Source organism: Lissotriton vulgaris, chromosome 6 (assembly GCF_964263255.1).
Source record: "Lissotriton vulgaris chromosome 6, aLisVul1.2, whole genome shotgun sequence".
Taxonomy (NCBI): Eukaryota; Metazoa; Chordata; class Amphibia; order Caudata; family Salamandridae; genus Lissotriton; species Lissotriton vulgaris.
Window position 1 is genome coordinate 220,060,013 of NC_141694.1, and position 24,469 is coordinate 220,084,481.

At 44.7% G+C, this 24,469-nt stretch overlaps 1 protein-coding gene across 4 annotated transcripts in view; it reads left to right on the forward strand.

Moving 5' to 3' along the window:
• ITSN2 (intersectin 2) overlaps positions 1–24,469 on the forward strand; it is a 1,355,209-nt gene that overhangs the window by 680,492 nt on the left and 650,248 nt on the right. For 2 of the 4 annotated variants that reach the window (XM_086926255.1, XM_086926256.1), the window contains 2 exons: positions 8,205–8,344; positions 22,020–22,100. In XM_086926255.1, the coding sequence (XP_086782381.1) occupies positions 8,205–8,344; positions 22,020–22,100 (221 nt within the window). The remainder of the gene's footprint in view (positions 1–8,204; positions 8,345–22,019; positions 22,101–24,469) is intronic. The other 2 variants (XM_086926257.1, XM_086926258.1) reach the window with 1 other exon arrangement.

A 24,469-nucleotide genomic window follows, 5' to 3' on the forward strand; every position in this document is an offset into this window, starting at 1 on the left:
GGTCATCCCCCACCCAACACCCTTGCACAGCTCTGTGGTAAACTCTCCTAATTCAAACAAGAAGCTGACAGTGAACTCTCATTTCTGGGAAGGGAGGCGAGGGCGCTTTGCTACGGCGAGGGTGACCGTCCCGGTAGGACTCTAGCCAATCTTCTACGACGATCTCATGCTGCCTCCTACATCAAAGCACTGGAGGACAACCGTGATCCCTGTCTTCGCTGGACCTCTGAGGGCCGTGTCAGGCCGCAGACAGTGCAGGCTGCCACATCTCTCCGGCACTGCTCAGCCGTCCACACACCGGTCCAGGTCTGAGGGACATCTCCTCACCCAGCAGCAGCCGCAAGAACACCAGTGAAGTGGAGAGAGGCTGCGTCTGTGATGCGGCAGCTCTGGAGCTTCACGGTCGAGCGGCCATCTTGGCGCTCGGCCTGGTCACACCCCAGCACCTCTCTGCAGTTAACACACAATTGGCTGCTTGGGCCCTTTTGCCATATCCAATATTTTAGTGGGGGTCTGGTGACATAGAGAAGTTTGTCTTGGCAGGAGCACTAATACCTATCAATCCCTTTCTTAGAGTGCTTAATATACTTTGCCACAAAGGTGGGCATTTTGAGGTTGATCTAAGGAGTAAGGGCGACCTTGTCCTCCAAGGATAGGCCAGGTCCGAATCGGAAGATCTGGGATGGAGCATATTGTCTAGGTCGAGCATAACTGACTTAGAGTGAGAGGTGGACTGCCCCCTGTGTGGAAGCACGTTAAGGAAGTTGCATGTCAAGGTCTACAGGGCCCCGCCTCCCCATCTGAATCACCATGGAAGCTGTTACATTTGCAGAGTAAGGAGCGCAAATCACATTCCTGCTGCCCTTAATCCAACTAAGGTGAGCCAACTGCACCTGAGAAGGGAAAAAAACTGTAAACAGGCAAAGCAGTTTTACCAGGAGCAAGAGGCACTTATTTGTGACTGCATGAGCAGCAAAAAAAGAGGGGGAATAGAAAAAGGCATACAATGTTATATCAACACTGTTAGCTGATTGGATTATAGCATGCTTAAGGTCCCAGGTGTTTCTGGGAAAGTTCGTTTTTGAAAACGCTTTTTAATGGCTGCTGTTTGATCAGATGTGTAATAAAGCGAAGGAAAAAAACATAATCCTCGCCTCCGGCCATGACTTATAATCGATATTTGCGTAAACCTGTTGCTTTCTCTCTGTGCTGCAAAAGAGCCTCCACCTAAGCCTAGCTAACCCATCACCTCTTGCCACTGAGATATTCTAGGAATGGATGAGGCCTTCCATTTCAATTGTTATTGAGCATCTAGCTAGGACGAAGGCTAAATCTAGTTATCTAGCTGCCACTTTTTCAATCTTAAGGCAATTATGAAGTCCCAATATTCCACCATCTAGGGTGTACAACCCACGACAAACAGTCACAACAGTCAGTTCAGAGTCGATCTATTTCAAGTATACACTCACTGCAGGCATAGCATAGGCTTAAAATCTGCATTTGGAATTTGGCAGCGAGGACATAGCAACGTGTAGATTTTCACCAGTCTAGCAGGAGTATATTAGATAGGCATGATGGAGTATGTTAAATTGGAAATATTGAAATCTGATGTTGCAGGAGACAATTTGGGGTTCGGTAAAATAATCACTCCCACTGTTTTTGGTTGAAGGGGTGACCTACATTTCCTCCCATGTACTACAAAGATTTGCCAGTGGGTCTGTTGAACCGTCTGGAAAGACTCAAATTAGCCAAAAGGTACGTTTTAATCCAAGCCCAATGGTAAACGTGTGAGCCAAGGGATCGTAAAGGGAGTCTGTGTTAGATATTCCCATAGGTAGTTGAATACAGCAACCAGACATCTATGTGTAAGAAACTGGCCTGTAGACAGGACTGGCTGTTCAACTAGGTTGTTAAGGGGGATTAAAGCCCCGTCCTGAAAGTTCTCCTATGCAAGTGAGTCCTGAGGGATCCCATTTCTCAGTTGTGTTCTTTGTGATACTCCTCCTGAAGCAAAGGATACTTTTAAGAGCAGTGTGTCCACAACAGTGGATGTTCACAAAACTATTTTTGGTGGGTCACAAAAGTCCAAGCAATAAATAAAGATGCCTTCATATTCTGTATTTATCTTGTCATATTTACTTCCCTTCAAGGGCAGAGGTCAAATGTCAGGCTATGTCTTCTGTCATTGCTGCTTATTTTTTAATATGGGGATAGAGGTTTACAAACTCCTGTCACTTTTCAGTCAGAGAAAGAAAAGTGAAGTGCATTATGTGACAATCTTGCTGGGATACTGGGAATGTGAAAGGAAAGGCAGTAGGATTTCATTTTTGTAACACTCAAAAAAATGTAAATTTTTGTAATTCTGAAGTGTGATGAAAACAAAGATTTTAATAGGGTTAGAACAAATTCAAACACCTTACTACTTGGTGATGCACAAATGATAAATGTTCGCTGAAACCCGATTTTCACACATTATCATTTGTGTGCAATATAGCATTATCAGTAAAACTGTATATCTGTGAACATTTAGTGGCCATTTCAATGGGAAATGTGTTGTCTATAAATGACAATGGCCTACCACACAATGCTTTAGTTACATAAAAAAAATTACTGTTTCTATGTGGGGTTTTCAGTGAACAGGAAGATTGGCGCTCAAGACAGTTTGCGGTAGAGTAAGAAATTTACAGAATACTCACAGTGCTGCCACATCAGATGAAAACCCAAACAACCCCTGAAACATGAGGGCACGGGCCCACACAGTGAAATGCAAGCCAAGTCCTGGGCACACGTTCAAAGAAACATCAAAGAGTGTCAATCCACAGTTATTAAATTGCAAGTGAAATAACAGCAAGGGTCGACACCTGTGGATACTTTTCCGAATTGTATTTATAACCAGCCGACACGTGTTTTGTCACCTGGGTATTCACCCGTGACTCCTCAGGGCTGGTAAAGAAATAATAAGTGTAAGGAAAAACATAATACAACAAAGGAGGCGGGCAGACAGTCCAAAAGGACACTGAAACTGACATCCGTGAGGTGACAACAAATGAGGCACCTCTCTGTGTGTGGAAACCTTAAAAGTATAGTGAAAAAAGACACAAAAACGTGACTTCACAGCACATAGGACGTATACCACACGTGATGTGAGTGCACTGGGAATACATAAAATGTAGGATCCACAGTAAGAAAAAGATACACATTATTTGTAATAAACTCCAAGAATTAGCGACGATGGTGCAGTGACATGTGAATAAGTGATATAAATGTGACATAAGAAGTATGTGTTGAGTATAAAAACACCTAGTACTCCTGGGGAAAGGGCATGGGGAGCAGAATAACAATCCAAATGAGAAGGAGTCCTAGGACCGTGAAAACTGAAAAAAAAAGTCGATATTTAAGACACACGTATTCAGATAATGGCTCAAAAGGCGATGATCCGGCAACATAGGCAATAGGTAAAATAGCAACACAATTGCATGAAGGAAAGCCGGTGAGGCAGACCTAGGACAGCGATAACTGAAAAATAGTATGTATGTTAAGACACATGTATTAAGAAATGGCTCAAAAGGCGATGAACAGGCAACCGGTAAATTAACAACAAAAAATGTATGAAGACCTAAGACAGCGATAACTAAACAATAATATGTATGTTAAGACACATGTATTAAGAAATAGCTCAAAAGGCGATGAACAGGCAACCTGGACAACAGGTAAACTAAGGGACCAACCCGTCCTCCCCTTTCATTCTACCTGCACGCTATCAACTTTAGATTGCCTTTACCCGTTCTGACTGGGTTGGAACTATCACCGGTCCAGCAGTGAGTGCAGGCTGAGACTCCTGTGATTCCCTTCCTTTACTGGCTCAATGTTTTATCCTTTGCACTTTTGGTATTCATGTGGCCATTTCTTTCGCTGCCTCCCTCTCCCAGAAACTGCAATTCTTTTTGTATCTCCATTCAGGTAGTTGCACTTAATTAATTTCCATTCCCTGTTGTGGCATTTCCCTTTACACTGCACTTGAGCCTGTTCTCTCCCGTACTTCTGCGTTCTCTTCTCTGCTTACATGTATTCTGCTTCACCTGTTTTCCCTCCATGCATTTCTTGCTGTTAGTTTACCTGTTGCCCAGGTTGCCTGTTCATCGCTTTTTGAGCCATTTCTTAATGCATGCGTCTTATATACATATTATTGTTTAGTTATCGCTGTTCTAGGTCTCCATGCATTTTTTATGTTAATTTATCAGTTGCCTAGGTTGCCTATTTATCGCCTTTTGAGCTATTTCTTAATACCTGCGTCGTAACATACATTCTATTTTTCAGTTATCGCTGTCCTAGATCTGCCTCACCTGTTTCCCTTCATGCAATTGTGTTTTTACTTTTACCTATTGCCTATGTTGCCGGATCATCGCCTTTTGAGTCATTGTCTGAATACATGTGTCTTAAATATCCACATATTTTTCAGTTTTCGCAGTCCTAGGACTCTTTTTCATTTGGATTGTTATTCTGCTCCCCATGCCCTTTCCCCAGGAGTATCTAGGTGTTTTTATACTCAACACATACTTCTTGTGTCACATTTATATCACTTATTCACATGTTACTGCACCATCGTCGCTAATTCTTGAAGTTTATTATAAATAATGTGTATCTTTTTCTTACAGGTGATCCTACATTTTATGTATTTCCACTGCATTCACATCACATGTGGTTTCTGTCCCATATGTTGTGAAGTCTTTTTTTAATGTCTTTTTTTCACTATACTTTTAAGGTTTCCACAAACAGAGTGGTGCCTCATTTGTTGTCACCTCACGGATGTGTGCATTGCACACAAAGCACTTAATGGCAAGATTTGGAATAGCCTGCCCGACTACATACGGCTTGAACCCAATTATCTGACATTCAGAAAACATCTTATAACCTTCCTTTTCCCTTGATCTGTTATAGCTGAAGGGCGCTATGAATAGCGTTGGAATGCCCTAGGGTAACCATACGCTTTACAAATGCCTTTATCATTTCATGTCAGTTTCACTGTCCTTTTGGACTGTCTGCCCCCCTCCTTTGTTGTATTCTGTTTTTCATTACACTTATTATTTCTTTCCCAGCCCTGAAGATTCGCGGGTGGTTATAAATACAATTCGAAAAAAGTATCCACTGGTGTCGACCCTTGCTGTTATTTCACTTGCAATTTAATAACCGTGGATTGACACTCTTTAATGTTTCTTTGAACGTATGCCCAGGACTTGGCTTGAACATTAAAAAAATTGCCTGTCCATTCCAGTAAAGGTAGGAGGGGCACAAAGGTTTGTTTTAAAAATTAGGTTGTGGTTCAAAATAGTGTAGGAAGCACTGCTTTAGAGGGATAACAGGTGTGTAGAATGGAGTGAACAGTTGGGGAACGTTTAAAGGCTCCACAGAAGCTTTCTTAGGTAATATGTAAGAGTTTGTTAAGATTCCCTTGGCGGGAGAGATTTAGGCAGGAAGGCCTTGTGGAGATAGTGCACAGTGTTCCACATTTAGATGTGCCTTCCTTCAGGTAAATACCACCCAGCAAACCAGCAGGCAGGCCCCGTAGGCTGTGCCCCAAGGTAGTTATGTTCAAAATCAGGAACACCTAGTCCTCCTAGATCCGTGGGAAGCTTCAGCTTGGCCAGGACCACCCTGCGCCTGCCAGTTTTCCAGATTAAGTTCCCCATCATGCTATCTACGGGCCACAGGAATATGGAGGTTGGAGAAGTAATAAAGGAGTTTAGGCAACATTATCACTTTAGTAAGAGCTGCTCCGCCCTGAACTGTCAGGGGAAGAGACTTCTAGAAAGAGATTTGGGATTGGCCCACAGATATTGCTTTCCTTAAGTTACCCTAAAGAATGTCTTTATCAGTGTGATATATGTGGATACCAAGGTTCTGAAAAGTCATGGACTTCCACGCAATCTGGTGCTCGTGCACAGTTAGGGGATGAAAGGGACAATTTGGACTAAGCGGGAATAAGCAAGATTTCGACCAGTTGTCACCAATGTCTTAGGCTTTTCTGGAATCACTCGGCATTTGCGTCACTTTCGATATGCCTTGGTTTAGTACAGGGATACCTCATGGGTTTCATTGCTTAGTGGGATACTTCACTCGCCACCCAGCTGCCAAAGTCAAAGCGCTAAAGGTTCTATCACCAGTGCAAACAGCAAGGGTAACAATGGGCATCCCTGCCACGTAACCTACCCTACAGGGATGAGTTTGGAAGTGAGATGGCCAATTTGTACCCTAAAAGACAGTTGAGTATTGAATCATGTTTATAATTTTGTGGCCTAGCCCAGCCATCTGCAGCACTATGAACATGTATTTCCAGTCTAACATGTGAAAGGCCTTCTCCAGATCTAGGACCAGACAAACAGTGAAAGGCCATAGCTACGGTGTCTCTGGTTGCGAATTGTCGAGTCAACAGATATTGAGAGATGTGGATCTCCCAGGGCTAAAGCCATTGTGACCAGTGTGGTCAATTCAATCGGAATTCCCAGAGCCTGGACACCAGAATCTTACTAAGGATCTTGCAGTAGTTTTGAAGGATGGCCAGGGTTCGGTAAGGGCAATCCCTCCAGGGATGCCATAACGTTGATGCAGGTACGGGAAGGAGCTTGGTCATACATGAAACGGTAATATGTGCAAAATGCAGAGTGTATGGCTGTTTGGAAGTGTACACCACCATCTTAGGAGAGGCATATGGCAGAGATGGAGGTCATTGTGGCATCTTGCTTGACCAGTCATGCAAGGAGCCTTCCAGACTTGTCACCCTCAGAGTGTGTTTAATCAAATGGACTTTAAAATGTATGCAGCACAAAGTTTCAGTCATCTGGGCAGGACGTTCCCTAGCAGCTAGGAGGGGTGCAATGGAACCCGCAGCCAGCGTAGCACGTTCGTGGTCACCCAGGACACCCTCCAGGTCCGACGAGTCTTGTTCAATCACTATGGGACCTCCGCCCAAGGTCCTTATGCATTGCCCCCATTTCCACTGCACTAATCATAAGAAGGCCATTCCGCTCTTGTCAGAATAATAGTGGATTATGGATTCACAAATCTGTTCGCAAAAAGCCAAATCTTCTAGTACAGAGGGCTGTAGCTGCCATGTCATGACCTGTGAAATACATATACCCCAGTTGAGTTGTAAAAGGAACAGATTATTGTCCGAGATCGTCTTGGCAACATATTCAATATTGTAGGTTAGGAGTTTTATAGTGGTGGGGCACAGGAATCGTGCTCGGAGGACATGGAGATCGTAAGGGTAGAGTAGAAGGATTATTCCATACTATGTGAGTAAAAGACCCACCAAGCATCCACCAAAGATCAGTGTGAGACCCATTGCATTAAATATTTAGCAATGTGGATCGTAAGGGAGTGAGGTAGAGAGATTGGGGGGTTGACCTATTTTGATTAACATTCAACATAGTATTAAAGTCTCCCCCTATGATCCAAGGAAAGTGAGACCAAGTGAGAGAAGTTGAGTAGAATGGTTCACCAAAGAAGTGCTGTTGTGCCACATAACAAACCCTACACAAGAACAAATCTCCCCGTCTTGTCTGTTTTGGTTTTTGTGCATCTAAAGAGGCCTGCAGGCATGATTCATAGCAACGCACCTCTCACATAGCCAAGGCAGCGCTTACAATAACATTGGTCTTTCCAACATATTGAGTCTGGGCCTTTTCCTGTCCGCTAAGTGCCTCTCTTGTAAGAAAGCAATGTGGGTGCCCCAGACCTTTGGAAAAGTATAAATGGTATATCGTCTTATGTCCAGCATTATGCAGCTCATAAAGTATTTTACTTATAAACAAATATTGTTTGATTATTAATGTAACTTGTTGCACAAGACTGACCATATAGAATGAGTTATGCAACATAAACATAATGAAAAATCTAAATGTTTCATCAGAACTTATGCTCACATTTTTATTTCAATTAAATCTTCAAATAATCTGTTAAATGATTACTTACATGTGGCACAAAGTCCATATGCACAATATATAAAGAGCAGATGAACCTAAGTGACATGAAGAATATTGAAGGAATAGTAATTATACTCCTGATTAAAATAATGAAATGTATGACAGTTTTATTGTTGTATTAGTTCTATTCCTGCTCCTTCAGTTTGGTTTTGTCCACATCACATGGTATAAATGTGTGAGGAAAATTTGAACATGAGCTAATTGAATGTTTTGCTTTCTCAGATACAGGGCTTGAATCGTTTTACAAAAGGACATCTGAGAAAGCTGGACTATGCCAAAGACTAAAAGATCAGATGGACTCTCTTGAGAAAGAAACTTCGGCCAAACTCGCAGAGATGGATACTTTCAACAACCAACTCAAGGTAACGCTCAGCTGTGTAACCAATGTGTATCATAGATTTTTATTAACAAGGTTTGAACTCAATATTGCTCATCATATCCTTTCCCGAAAAGGGGCTATCGAAGGTTAATTTGCCCCTTTGTCCTTGTCATAATATGTCAGTCCACTCAAATTTACTATTTATCCTTTTTTCCATTTTTACAAGGTGTAGATAAAATTGTTGTATTACCCTCATTGCCTCCGTATAATTGCAGCTATCACAGAATTGCTTTTTTCCTTTTTCGAGAACTCTGGCCAATTTTAATGTGTACTTCTCCAACATTGATTCACGCATGTGAATATATAAAAGATCCATTCTCCATCATCAGGCTAGGCATCCCGCTTCTTTTAAAGAGCAGTATACAGTTTCAAAATATACAATACACAGTATATAATGAAAAAAGGCCATAGGCCTGAAATAACACAGTATGTTTAGTAACACATCCACCTTCTTTGAAAGAACCTAAACTTCAGCCAATGAGGTGGAAGCTTACGCACTCCTACTCCCCATAGAGACCACCATAGCTCAGATTTCTACTGCATGTCGTGTGTGAGGGAGTCCCCTGTTAGAGATCCGATCTAACTTTTCATTGAGTCTGCAGTTGTTTCCATTTTGGTTTGCCCTGGCCTTTAACCAGCCCTATCTTAAGCACCAAAGTATTGTGAGTTGTTTTTAGAGAAGATTGTTATAATTTCTGAGCTAGGGAGATTTTTTGGTCTTACAGGCAACTGTCACCAACTGTAAAAATGGCTGACAAAGAGAAGAGATCCCTTTTTAAAAGCTGTTTGTCTTTTGACAGCAAGAGACGTTACACAGATGACCTACGTTCTCAGTGTAATATTGCCTTTATTCTAAGCACTAGTCAGCGGAATGTAAGATTTTTCCACTAGTCAGCGGAATGTAAGATTTTTCCACTAAGACACCACTAAGACTCTTGAGGGCAGCGAAAGGAGGTTGACATTATTTTTTATGAAAAAAGAGAATATTCTTCCTTCTTAAGGAGATACCCCCTATTCAGGAAAAGATTCCATAAGAAGTGCTCCCTCAAGCACTTTTATGAAGGCAGTGCACTAGAGAGGATACTTTTACAGTTTCCTGAGCTTGATCTGTTTGTGGCAGGCTTGTAGCCACCTCCTCTGCTGACAAACCAGAATATAAGTGATTCTGAGGTTTAACGGTGAAAAAAAAGAGGAAGAAATCTTCACAGAAAATCTTGTTGACTTCAAGACCGTCGATGCCAAAGCACTTGGCTTAATAGTCGACGTTGAAGATGCTGACAACACCACTGTCACCAACGACACCGTAGACTACGGCAATTCTGTCGACAAATGCACCCTCGCCATCGAGCATGCCATCGACGGCGAAGACCATTCCATCGGCGATAACATACCTACCGTTGATGGCCTGATCTACTGTCGATGGCATACCTCCCGTCGTTAGCCATACCGTTGAGGTCGATGGCCATACCGTTGACTTCTATAACTATACCGTCAACTGCATCACCGCTGGTATCCACGCAGTGAATAAAAAACATAGGAGGAGATTTATTTTCACCTTTAAGAGTGATGGGTCTGCCTCCAGTGCAAATATTGCAGTCAGATTAAAAAGAAGAGGCTAGGGATTATGCCTCACTGACAGCTTACATCCCAATGCAATTGGATGTGAAATATGCCCCAGATTATGAAGGGCACCCAACGGAAGTACAAGTCTGGAAGTACTCAAATGGATGTAAGGCAGGAACCAACTAGATATTACAGAGAGCCAGATGTGGTCCAAGGGCCAATGGTGGTCTTATCGTCTTAACGTTGCAACAAATGATAGATGCTGTTACTAAATTATTACAGCAGAAACCATCTAATAATCCTAGCATGGGATAACCTGCTGTTCCCATCCTCACACCTCGTCAAACTGCTTCTTTGCCAGTTACACCTCCTAGGCAGCCATCCCCGCTACCTCCTCCTCCAACCCTAAGGTGATCGGTTCATGGAGAAGACATGGATAATGTTTACTCTAATGGTTCTACCTATTCTGATGTAGAAGGAGATTAAGATTAACTACCGCTAGACGGTATTGGAAGGGGCAAGATGTTATTGTACCAAGTTGAAACGATGGGCCAAATTCCACAAAAGGTGCCAAATTATATCTTTTTTTAAAAAAAAATTTTATTAACAGTTTTGCACATTTTTTAATAAAACATAGTCATAGCAGCGCTCATGCATCATTTGGAAAAAGAAATACAGGTGATTGCCAACAGCACAATGCACGATGCCCAACATTAACAGGAAAGACGGATGTGTATATTATGGTGAGCACATCGAATCATGAGTCAATATCCCTAGACAGGGCGGAGCAGTTCTGGTAAGCCACACCACCGGGTGACATGCAAACGATTTAGGCATATTGCAGTTCGAACCCAACTGGGGACATAGGGTACAACAAAATGAGGACAACATAAGTCAAGGAAGGGAAAGGGGAGTCGCTTGAGACCTGCTGCTGCATCTAATGTAGCCGGGGGCCAAAGCTGTCAGAGACTAATGGTAATGAAGTTCTGAATCTGAGGGGCTATGTCAGCATGGGTGTCAGTACTACTCATCACTCGCGCCAGCTGGGGGTGTACCCTGATTCCCGTCCCCAGGTAACATGTTCGGGTCCCCTGTGCGAGTGATCATTTCCTGGAGCTTGGAAACCATTGTGTACAATAGAGGCGCTAGGGGAATATACGAACGCCAAGTAGATCCTCTCTGCGCAGCGCCACTCCCTCTGACCGAGCCCAATTAAGCAGGGATCAGCGCCAAGCAAGCGGGTGAGGCGACTGAGGGGATTTCCATCGCTTGGTGATCAATCGTTTGGCCGTTATTAGGCCCAGGTCTAGAAATCATGTGGCGGCTCTGTAGTTTTTGTTTCTACTAAAGAGGTGCATTACATGGGCTTCCCAATTAGGGGGAATGGCTCGGGTGGTGCAAGTTGCTAGAGTGATTGTCACATTGTTCCAGTAGTCCATCAAGACTGGACAACACCATAGCATGTGAAGGATGTCGCCATCTAATTGCCGGCAACTGGGACAATCTGCATCTGTGCAAAGAAAGTATCTATTGATTTGAGCTGAAGTAAGGTAAGCCAGATGCTGTACAAAGAATTGGATTTGTTTGAACCGTTGAGTATGGGGTACGTAGGTCTGGCTGTCCCAGACTACATCCCATTCTCTATCTGTAAATGCCCTACCCAGGGCCCCCTCCCAATGATGTCGAAGTCTAGTGAGTTCCACCTCCGATGTGGCAAATTATATCTTGTTTGAAAGAGCAGCCAAGAAATCCAACCTACCAATGACATCTTTAGATCAACCATGTTTTCTAAATGACTTTGAATAGCAACTTTGGAAATACTTTAAATCGATGCCTATTCTTGATTATTTCTGGTCGGAAGGTCTGAAATTAATGAAGACACCTGCTAGCGCCATCATCATGTAGTCCTCCAGACAAGGATAGCAAACGTATTGACTATCACGGTCGGAGAATTTCCTCTATGGCAGCAACCTCAATTAAGACAGCCAATGCCCTGGCGATTCTAGGTCATTACGCCGGGATGGCGTCACCAGGCGCTTTATAAACTACATTATTATTATTATTATTACATATGGCATGACATAGCTCCATTATTGGATATTACCTGGAGGAGAAGAGGGAAATGGCAAGAGCTATCCTAAATGAAGGAAAACTAACCTCTTCTTTCAAAATTGACGCGCTGATGGTTAATTTTAAAGTCAGGTGTTTGCCAGTTGGAACGTGGGGCTGTACTAAGAAGACAATGCTGGTTAAAATCCAGAACCTTCTGTACTGATGTCCAATGTGAAATCTTAGACATGCCTTTTGATGGGCTAGCTCTTTTTGATAAACATCTTGATGAAGGTATGCAAGCCCTTAAAAATAACACTACTAGAGCACAAGTTTCTGATGGATACATCTGCCAGTGGATTCCTCACCTTGTGAATATCCCCCTGCATCAGCAACGTTCAGAAGATTCTTTTGTAGCACGCTGGCGTGGACAACGTCATAAGAGCACAGCATCGCGCGCGACTCCGACTGACGTCACTGACTCCTTATTAGGCCTACGTCGGCGTGATGACATCAGTTCCCTTTTTTCCGCGTCGTCGTCACTAACGGTTTCGAGGGATCTTCTGTTGTGTTAGTAGTAACTTTGTTACTATTGAGAGTTTTTTGTATCTTTTCGGTGTCACTTTCTTCTGTCGTGATGTCGTTGAAGAAGACTGGGTTCAAACAGTGTGGTGCATACGAAAAGATGTTGTCCATCACAGACCCGCATGAGAATTGCCTATGGTGCCTGGGTTCGGATCACGACGTCCAGGGTTGTCGATCCTGTTTGAAGATGAATCCGAAGGCTCTTCGTGAACGTGAGGCGAAACTCCTTGTTGCTAAATTAAAGGGTAGGGAAGCCAGGAAGAGTTTGAGGTTGAGATCGAGACGCCCGAAGTCAAAGTCAAGGTCCCGGTCGAGGTCGGCCTCGAAGTCGACTTCGGGACATGTTTCCAGATCATCAAAGAAAAAGCATAAGAGAAGGAAGCATAGTTCAAGGCACCATTCGGGAAAAGGATCGGATTAGAAAACTAAGTCAGATTCGAAGTCGTCTTCTAGAAGGCATCGTAAGGACATGGTATCTTCCTTTTCCAGATCTGAACCCTGAAGGTGAGGCCTTGCCTTTGGAGTCGCAGGAGCATTTACCGGCTCCGGTGTCGAATCCATCTCCGGATCCGCCTCAGTCTTCTGAACATGAGGAGGAAGAGGTTCCTGTTCCTCGAGGCTCGACGACTCCGGGACACCAACCCGAGGAACAAGAGGAGTCGATTCCGGTGCAGCCTCCTCAGGAGCAGCCGGTGGGTTTTGTATCCTCCTTTTCCGGGTCTGGGACAGGATCCTTCGCTTTTTTTTAAACGCCATGTATGGTGTTTATGCGAGAGCTATGTACCCCTCTGGAGCACCGGCTGGTCCCATGGGTCCTTTGACATACAATTTGGGGGTTCCCCAAGCTTACGCTCCGGTGCCGTTTATGCCAGCTCCGGCTCTACCTTGGCATCTTTCGGCGCCGCCGAAGTCATCGATGCCGTTTACGGCTTCACCGGCTCCGGACCGACCTCGAGATCTAACTCGAAGTTCAACGCCGGCTCCAGCTCCATGTTCAACGCCGGCTCCAGCTCCACGTTCGATGCCGGCTCCGGCGCCTTCGGAGTCGATAACGGATCCGACGACGTCAATTCGAATAGAGAGGTCGCGGCGTGAAGCACAGCGCCTTTTGGAGGAGCAGAGTTACAGGGAAGCTGAAATTGAGGAAGGTGAGCTTCAAGAACAGGAAGATTATTTTGATGATCTGCGAGACGCAAGTGGTCTAGAACTGTCTCCTGATTGGGAGTTAGCCACGGTGTCTGATGCTCCTTCTAAAGATGTGGCTCCCTACCATGTGGTAATTAAAAAGGCTGCAGATCTGCTTAATTTGAAATTGCCATCTGCTGAGTATAAGTCGAACATTCTGACTGAAGTCCTCCATTCTCCATCATCTGTGGTTGAGCCTATACTTCCATTTACTGATTCCTTAACCGATCCTATCCTGGAGGTATGGAGTAGACCTCTTACGGATCCTGCAGTTTCTAAGGCCGTTGCAAGGCGTTATAGAGTGGCTCCTGGTGACCCTGACTTTTTGTCTACTCATCCCTTACCAGAGAGTTTAGTAGTACAAGCCTGCAGGTGCTTTTCCCCTGGTACCTGGTGATAAGGATTTTAAAAAGCAGGACCAATCTGCAAAAAAAGTATTTTCATCAGGCAGCATGGCCCTAAAATCTACAAATGCCACTTGTTTACTGGATCGTTATATCCATGCCTTGATGGATACTGTAAAACAGTTGTCTCCTAAGCTTCCTGAGGAGGACAGGAACATTTTTAATGAAGTGGTGTCTGACATGCAGCTGCTGCTTGGCAGGTCATACAGAGCGGTATGGACATAGCGGATTCAGTGGCTAGAGTCCTGGGATCTTCGATTGCCACTGGAAGAGCTGCCTGGCTGAAGACTTCTGAGTTCTCTACAGATGTTCAGGCTGCTTTAATGGATTTGCCCTTTGATGGCTCAGGCCTTTTCGGTAAAAAAGCTGATGCTGCATTGGAAAGGTTCAAAGACAGCAGGGCAACGGCCATGTCTTTGGATTTGCAGACTAGAGGCTCTGTGAGCAAAAGATACAGGGGATTCGGAAGATCTTCTTTTTGTCCCTATAAGCAGGCACAGCAGCAGCAGCAAAATCCTTTGTACAAGTCATACAGGGGCAGACAAAGAGCTCGTCCTCATGGACGTCAGGCCTCCTCCTCCTCCACTTACTCTTCTTCTACCCACCCCCCTCCTACAACAGCAAAGCAGCCCTAGATCCGCCATTCCGGATCATGCGGGTCATGTGGGGGGCCAGCTTACCTATTTTCTGCGGGATTGGGAATCGGTTACATCAGATCTTTGGGTTCTCAATCTCATAGAGAATGGGTATGCTCTTCCCTTTCGGGAATTTCCCGCAAATTACCCTCTTTGCCAAGGTTTTTGCTCGGAGGACCACCTATTGCTTCTGCAGGAGAAAGTCCTGACACTGTCAAGAAAGGGTGCGATAGAGGTGGTTCCGGAGCAGGAGAGGGGTCAGGGATGCTACTCCCAGTATTTTCTGATTCCCAAGAAGGATGGCCGACTTCGTCCAATCCTAGATCTCAGGATCTTGAACCTTTACCTGAAAGAGGAGAAGTTCAAGATGCTCACCCTTGCTCGGGTTCTTCAAGCGCTGCTGGAAGAAGACTGGATGGTGTTGATCGACTTGCAGGATGCGTATTTCCACATCCCCATCATGAAGTCGCACAGAAAGTATCTCCGTTTCACGGCGGGATCGCAACATTATCATTTTGCAGTCCTTCCGTTTGGACTTACTACTGCGCCTTGAGACTTCACCAAGGTGATGGCTGTGGTGGCAGCACATCTCAGAAGGTCAGGGATTCCAGTATGCCCTTATCTGGACGATTGGCTGATCAAAGCACAATCTCCAGAGAAAGTGCTCCATCATCTGCAAGAGACAACTCAGTTGTTGTACAGGTTGGATTTTGCAATAACTGTGCCCAAGTCTCACCTGGTGCCCTCCCAGGGAAACCTGTTCATAGGTGCTGTACTGGACACAACTGTGTGTCGAGCATTCCCTCCACCTCAAAGGATTCTCGACATACAGGAAATTATACCTTTATTTTACAATGGAGCGGCCGTTCCAGTCCTGAAGGTCCTTCGTCTGCTCGTTCTGATGGCTTCCTGCATTTTGTTGGTCAACCATGCACGCTGGCACATGAAGGCACTCCAGTGGTGTCTCCGCAGGCAGTGGTATCAGCACAACGGAGATCTCAGGGAGTCAATCAGGATCTCCAGAGAAACTGCTGCGGAACTGTCTTGGTGGAGCGTGGAAGGCAATCTGTCTCAAGGAAAGCCCTTTCATCTGCCTCCATCGGTGGCCACAGTGATAACGGATGCATCCAACCTAGGGTGGGGTGCTTATCTGGGGGATCTGGAGATCAAGGGTCTTTGGTCTCCGGAGGAAAGGTTTCTTCATATCAACCTTCTAGAATTGAGGGCGATACGTCTGGCGCTCAAGGCCTTTCTCCCTTCCCTTCACGGTCAGTCGGTTCAAGTCCTGACGGACAACACCACAGCGATGTGGTATGTCAACAAGCAGGGAGGAGCAGGGTCGCAGTGTCTCTGCAGAGAGGCTCTGCGTCTCTGGTCCTGTGTTCAGGACCATCAGATTTGTCTGATGGCAAATCATCTGGCCGGAGTTCTGAACGTACGTGCAGACAGTCTGTCGGCAGTTCTCAGCCAACCACAAGTGGAGGCTCCATCCGGAGGTAGTTCGTTACGTCTTTCGGATGCGGGGAACTCCTCAGGTGGACCTGTTCGCCACTTGCGAGAATGCTCACTGCCTGTCATACTGCAGTCTCTAGTATCCGATGCAGGGAGCTTTGGGGGACGCGTTTCAGTTGAGTTGGGACAAAAGACTCCTTTACGCGTTTCCTCCCATACCCTTGATTCCTCGGGTTCTGAAGAAGATACGTCAAGACCGGGCCCAAGTCATATTGGTCGCCCTGGATTGGCCAAGAAGGGTGTGGTACACAGATCTTCTCCACCTCTCCTCGTGCCCGCCACTCCGTCTCCCTCTCAGGGCAGATCTCCTCTCTCAGATGGAGGGGCAGGTTCTATACCCCCACCTCCAGACCTTGCACCTTCATGCCTGGAGATTGAACGGGGCAACCTGAATTCCTTTTCTCTCCCACATGATGTGTTGGATGTCATTCTATCAGCTAGGCGTGACTCCACTAAGTCAATCTATTCTTACAGATAGTCTAAGTTTGTTACTTGGTGTCCATTGACCCTTTGAAGGCTTGTTTGTCTAATATACTTCAGTTTCCTCTTTTCCTAGCTCAGCAAGGGTTTGCTGTAGCTACAGTCAAAGGTTATCTTTCGGCCTTGTCGGCATTTCCCTGTCTGCTGGATCAGCCGTCCTTGTTTAAATCTCCTGTTGTTTTGAGGTTTCTAAAGGGTCTAACAAATACATTTCCTCCTACTCCCTTTATTGTGCCTCAATGGGACTTGAATTTGGTGCTTACTTTTCTGATGGGTTCTCCTTTCGAACCTTTACATAGCTGTCCCTTGAGACTTTTATCTTTTAAGACGGTATTCCTGATCGCGATTACCTCGGCAAGGAGGGTAAGTGAGCTTCAGGCTCTTAGTTTAAAGTCCCCATTCTTGACCATTCATGTTGAACAAATGGTTCCCTGGACCAGGGCTGCTTTTCTACCTAAGGTGGTAACTCCCTTCCATCTAGGACAGTCTATTACCTTCCCTACCTTCTATCCTCCCCCTCACCCTTCCAAGGAGGAGGAGAGACTTCATCGCCTGGACCCTAAGAGGGCGGTGAGCTTTTATCTTGATAGGACAAAAGACTATCGAGTGGATGACCAGCTCTTTGTTGGGTTTGCTGGCTGCAGAAAAGGAAGAGCTGTGCACAAGCGCACACTTTCAAGATGGATTACTCTATGCATCAAGATCTGCTACTCCCTAGTGGGTAAGGAGCCTCCAGAATGTAGAAGAGCTCACTCTACTAGAGCAAGACACCCCTAGACATCTGCTTTGTCTAGGGGTGTACCTGTAGAGGATATTTGTAGAGCGGCAACTTGGGCCTCCCTCCACACTTTCACGAAGCATTACTGCTTGGATACCGAAGTGAGAAGGGACGGCCATTTTGCGAGTTCAGTCCTCCAGGATTTTCTGGTATAGGAGAGTGGACACCCTCCTCCGGGAGTGGGGACTGCTGTGGAATCTATTCACATGGTGAGGAATCCACTGGCAGATGTATCCATCAGAAGAACAAGTTACTTACCTTCGGTAACGCTTTTTCTGGTGGATACAGTATCTGCCTGTGGATTCCTCACTGGCTCACCCGCCTCCCCGTTGTCCACTCTAACATATCTAAGTTTATGGCAATGTTTAAATGTGTTTTTCATGCATTGTCTTCACACTATGTGTGTTACCTTGATTAATATATACTGTGTACACTGTATATGTATATATCTACTGTCATTGGTCCGTCCGGGTGCCTCGAAGGCATGGAAAAAAGGGCGGAACTGATATCAACACGCCGACGTAGGCCTAATAAGGAGTCAGTGACGTCAGTCGGAGTCGCGCGCGATGCCGTAGCCTATGACGTCGTCCACGCCGGCGTGCTACAAAATAATTTTACGAACATTGCTGACGCAGGGGGATATTCACAAGGTGAGGAATCCACAGGCAGATACTGTATCCACCAGAAAAAGCGTTACCGAAGATCAGTAACTTGTTCGTTAGGGATGTTGCAGTATCGCAGGTTTGATGATATCTGCTTTTCGTGGCCCAAGGAGATCACAAAATTTCAGAGCAGGGTTTAACCAGCCTCGAGGTCAAGACGCTCTTATGATCCCCAAAGACAGTCTGTGTACGATCAAGGATACTCCTTTAATCGAAACCAAAGGGAAACTTACAGGAGGTCTGCAGGAAGGAAGAGAGGTTCATCACAAGTATGAACCAATGATAAACTTAGGAGAGTCTGATTCCCAGCTGGTCCCGTCTTTTCCGTCTCGTCTTCTGAAGTTGGGAGAGAGAATTTCCCTTTTTGCTCCTGCATGGAAGAATATAGCATCAGACAAATGGGTGTTACAAATTGTGTAGTCAGGCCATACATTAGAGTTAATCCATAGACCCCCAGATTGTCCACCAAGAATGGAACATAATCTTTATTTGAAGAAGCTGCAAATGAAAATTCTCATACTTCTTTCCAAGGAAGCCATTGAAATTGTCCCCAAATTGCAAAAGAATCAAGGCTTCTATTCTAGGTTCTTCCTAATAAAAAAGCAGACCGGTTAACGTAGGCCATGTCATATCAGATGCTTACTCTACAAGAAAGTCTTCCTAATGATGTAGGAAGGGAATTGTTTGACCTCTCTGGGCATTTGCAATGTAGACAAGGCAACAGGTCAGAACAGACAAAACAACATCCATGTTATACATGGTCAAGCGGGGAGGAACGCGGTCCAGGATCCTTTCAGATGAAGCCCAGCTGCTGAGGAACTGGGCAATTCTCACATGATAGACATTGCAGTGAAACATCTGCTAGACTGCCAGAGCAATCAGGCGGATACACTTAGATAGCACATGACTGATTGTCATGAGTGGGAACTAGAACAGAACATGTTGATACCTGTGGATTACATTTTCAATCAGTGGGGTCGCGCCACAATCTATCTATCTGCCACTCCGAAGTGCAGAAAATACCCATGCTTCGCGAGCAGGTTCTAGCATCCAGGGATGATGGGCAATGCTCTTTCGATCAGTTGCTTCAATATATTTGCCTACGCCTTTCCTCCTTTTCCTGTGATCCCCAGGGGGCTGAAGAATGTGAACTTAGAACATTGCACTCTGATCCTCATTGCTCCTGTGTGGCCCCACCAGAACTGGTACAGCGAGCTGCTGCAGTTGGCAGGAGGTCCAGCCATTTCTTTGAAAGGTGCATTCCAGGACGTTGTTCAGACATCATGGAGAGATTCTCGACCACGATCCCAAGTCGTTCAACTTGACAGCATAGTACCTGACCACCTAGAATTTAGCCATTTGGATCTTTTGCAGGATTGTAAACAGATTCTAGCACAGGTTCGTGCTCCAACAATCAATAAGACTTACAGTGCTTAATGAAAACATTTCTGTGTCTGATGCAGGAATAATGGTCATCATTCGCTTTCAATAAAGCTTGAGCCTCAAAAGAATAATCCATCAAACTCAACCTTTTGTTCTGGCAGGTTCACCCAGCTTTGTGTCGGCCTTTAGTGGGAGATGCTCCAAAATGTCTCAGCTGAGATGAGTGGTAGGTGTGTGACCCGTGAGCATGTTGTGCTAGAATAACTACATCATCTATGTACTTTCTAGTATTCCAGTCTGCTCCATCTCCAGTATTTGTAGAGTGGTACCACCAAAACCAAGTCTTCTACCAGCTATTGACCAAATTCACATGGTCAGCATGTTGGGTGGTATGACCCTGGCTGTGATCTTGCCTATGGATGGAGTTCACAACCCTGAGTGCCCACTTATGACTTTTGGCCAACCCCCCCCTCACCCAACCCCCCCCCCCCGCCACGAGTCGCCACTGCTGCCCGCCCACCAGATTTAAACTTAAAAGTGAAAAAGGTACCTCAATAGGATTGCGACACAAGGTTCCAGCACAGCATGGACTGTAACGTCCATGCTGTGCAGGAATTGGTGTGCATGCACACGGGGGGTACATGTTATGGCCCCCTGGGTGCTTCCACATGGTGCTGAGGCACAAGGGGGTCCTGTAGGGCCCTTTTGTTGCCTCTCCGCCACTGTTGCCATGAAAACCATGGCAGATAGGAAACTCTGAATATGCTTGGCGGAACGAGGCAGTCCGTCGAGCATAATGTGGCCTCAGGACCGCAGCGCGACATGCAGGGAACGGCAGTTACCTAACGGCAGCTGTAACATGGCGGTCCAAGCCGAAGTCCTAATGGGGCTGTCGGACCGCCGGTGCGGCGGTGGCTGGACAGCCACGCTTCCATGATTAAGGTGGGCCTCATACTGCCACACTTGTAATTGGGCCCTAAGTACCTACAGCACCAACTTATCCAGTAAAACAGGGGCTCCTTAGAATTTCTTAGCCATTCTTTCAGTCATTGTGGTGCTTTGCCCATATGATACATCTCCCAGGTTTCCATCCTCATCCTTCTCCTCTGCCTTTGCTCCTGACCTGTATATGTAGAGGTCTCATAAATGGTGCTCTTTCTGATGGCATTTGAAACTGCGTCATCTTCGGCCATGAAATTAGAGAGTCTTGATCTTTTGAAGTCTGTCTACCGGCTAGAAAGTTCATCACATAACATCTCCCTGCTGTCCAGCAAAGTTCTGCTTAACTTGTGAAATGGATGAAGTGGAGAGGGGACCATCCAGGGACCTTCTGGGCCAATCTGTCCGTCCCAGGAGAATACTCTGTATTGGCTTTGATTTCACCTGACCTTTCTGAGACTTTCCACAGGGTGTCCACTTATTCTAGGACCTAGCTACACCCATCCTTCATAGAGAGGCTGTAGGCTTCATGCGGCCTTTCCCACTGATGCGACCCTGACAAACGCATGCCATGCTGCAATTTCTGCTCTAATGAAAGTCCTGGGCCATCATCATCGAATCTGATGATGGCCAAGATTCTCACTAGAGCAGAATTCCCCTTTGGTGAGAAGGATCCTTTTTCCCTTCTTGTACAGTGAGCTTGTGCTCACAGCTGGCATTGGTATTGATTTAAAGGTTTTAGTTTGAATCCCCAAAAGGTAGATTCAACCATCTGTAACCACTATGGCAGTCCATCTAGTGCCACTATTTTAGCTAATAGCACCATACTTTATTTCCAGTGCTTAGAAATTGCAGAAGTGTTTTGTGGACTGCAGTATAAGAAACACACTAGTATTATACTATTTTGATGACCCCACTCTTTAAACCCTTTGCTTCCAATTGAAGAAGGTCCTCCAGTTATCCATATATATTTGCCTTTTTATTCCACTCAAATTCTCATTTGTTTGACATTTGAATATAATTACACCATGCTCCATTGCCACCTCTGATCTTTGGCAGTAGTGCACTCTGAGGACAACACTGAGAAATGTTGAGTCTTGGTGGGATGTTGGGAGGTGGCAGACAGCTGCAAAGAAAGAGGGTGGCAGTTGTTGGCTAACCCTGGACAATTTACAATGATATTTTATTTTATTGACTCAATTTTATTTTACTGACTCAATTTTTGTATTAATAATGTGTTTTTGAACCAATCTTTACGTATTCCCATTCTGTTTTGGTGCTGTTGTAAAGGTGAACGCAAAATACTCACCTGCAGTTCCTGACATATAGTATGTGTTGGCTTACAGTTAGAATATAACTGCTGCATGATTGATTATTCTATGCAATGAAATTCAGCATGTTTGATAGCTGTTATAAACTTCCTGGCAGTGTATCAACTACTGTGCCACATTTAATTTGGCTCTTTATTTGCCTTATCTTCCAGTGTGAGACTATGGATGAATCTGTTCTTCAGTGCCTTTTATCTCTGCTAAGCTGTCTCAACAACCTCTTCCTCTTACTTAAGGTTAATTCCTATACTTTGCTTTTTTCAACTTTCATTTCCTTCTCAACTTTTTATGTTTTGTTGATTTCCTGCAACTAAACTATCTTTTGCACTCTACTGAAATGCTTATGCTAAAAAATCACCTGTGTGTGAATGTTTGTGTGTGTGTTGGTACAAACAATATTTTTGAGTCTCAGTCAGCTTCTCGCTTGGGCAAGGTAAAATATGCAGAACTAAAAATAAGTCTATGGCTATAGAATTCACTCTGTCCTTTGTCTGTCTTACCTTCTAATGTTTCCTACCTGTATAGTCTATCTACTGGTAACTTTCTTTCATTCTTGTAATGTTCATGGGTAGGAAATGGTATACTTAGAGAGCAAGCAATGAAAATGTTTTACTTTTCAAACAGTTTGAGCATCAATGTCTGCCATTTTAATTTCAGGTTTTTGTTATTCCATGTCTTGCTTCTTAAAAACATTCTGAATAATAACAAGTATTCACAAAACCAATAGGTATCATTTATCACACCCAGGTCCGGACATATTAGCTTTGCCTGTTTTTGTTTTGCCATGCATGACAGCCATTTTCAAATGTTGTTCTTGTGGTTTAATGAAGAGAATTTAAAGATCGTCACCAACCTGTGCAGCGGTGTATGGGGCATTGGAGGGGGCAAATGGTGCTGAGGGCAGGGGGAAAGAACAACTGTTTAGATAAAGAGATTGGGGGGAATGGGAGAAGAGAAAGACAAAGAGCGAGAGAAGGAAAAGAGTTATTCGTGGAATGCAATGCAAAGTCCTGTTGTCAGTAATGGAAGACTACAACTCATCCAAGCAAAACAGAATGAGGCCAAACTGCTCATTGGACAGGAAAAACACAAGAATAAAGAGCAAAGTAATCGTAACCGGGTAAAGAGAACCTCCCTTATTACTGGAACATATGTTTAAGCAAAGCTATATTGGATCACCTGTAAACCTATTGTTGAATCATAATTTAAGGCTACCAGTTTTCTGTTGTTACTGATTTTTACATATAAATACAAATAGGTGATAATTTGTTTGCCTGTCTGGCTTTGTAAAATGAAATAAAAACATGAAAACAGCTCTTTCAACACGCTTCTGAGGGGATGTCTTTCCAGAGCTTCTGCCACACTGTTACACGGATGATTTTCCTCAGCTGTCGTGGCCATCTCTCTATGTATGTCCATTTCATGTCTGTGTCTGTCCATTAGATGTTAGAAATGGGCCCAGCAGACATCATGAATAGCTTCCCCCATCTTGTCGGAGCTCTAATGGTTGCTGATTTCTTTATGGGATGTAAGAACAAATGTAGTAGCTGGAAGTAGCTTGGAGAGGATGTAGCTTTACTGCTAAAGATGGGGAACCGGGTTCGAGTTTCGGCAGGGACGCTCAACATCCTGTTGGGCAAAACACTTAATGTCCCAGTGCCTAACAAAAATGAAAGCAGGCTACAATAGCAAAGACCAGTCCTTTTACTGTCCAAGACAGAAGCAGCAAGCAGTAGACCAGCACAACACAGCAACAGGCAGAATGGCAGTTCCCCTCCTACAGCTTCTCCAGCTCTTTTTCTTGGCAGAATCTCCTCTTAGTCCAGAAGGGTTTAAAAATGTGGGGGCAGAGCTCCAGTACTTATACCAGTTTCTGCCTTTGAAGTAGGCAAACTTCAAAGGATAGTCTATATAGTGCACAGGACCCTGTCCTGCCCTGACCTGCCTCCAGACACTCTACAGGGGGTGGAGATTGCTTTGTGTGAGAACAGGCACAGTCCTATTCAGGTGTCAGTGACCACCCTTTCTAGCTCAGTAAGAGCCATCCACCTGGTGATTGGGCATCTGGATATGGCGGACACATCTCAGCTCCCTTTGTGAGTCTGTCTAGAGTGAATGCACACACATCCCACTGTCAGTCTAAGCCAGATGTGAATTCCATATGCAGGCTGAGATACAGAATGGTAAAGCAAGAAGATGCCCACTTTCTAAAAGTGGAATTTTTCAAACATGCAATTTAAAATCCACCTTCACTAAAATTTGTATTTATTAATTGTGAGTTCAGGGACCCCAAACTCCAAATTTCTTTATCTTTCCAATTGAAAGTTACACTTGTAGGATGTTACATGGCAGCTCTAATGATAACCTATGGGAGAGAGAATTCTTGCAATAGTGAAAAACTAAATTGGCAGTATTTCACTATCAGGACATGCCAAACACACCAGCACATGTACTACCTTTTAAATACACTCCAGCCTGCCTATGGGGTTACCTTGGGCCTACTTTAGGGGTGCCTTACATGTAATAAAAGGGAAGGTTTGGGCCTGGCAAGTGGGTGCATATGCTAGGTCGACATGGCAGTTTAAAACTACACTCACAGACACTG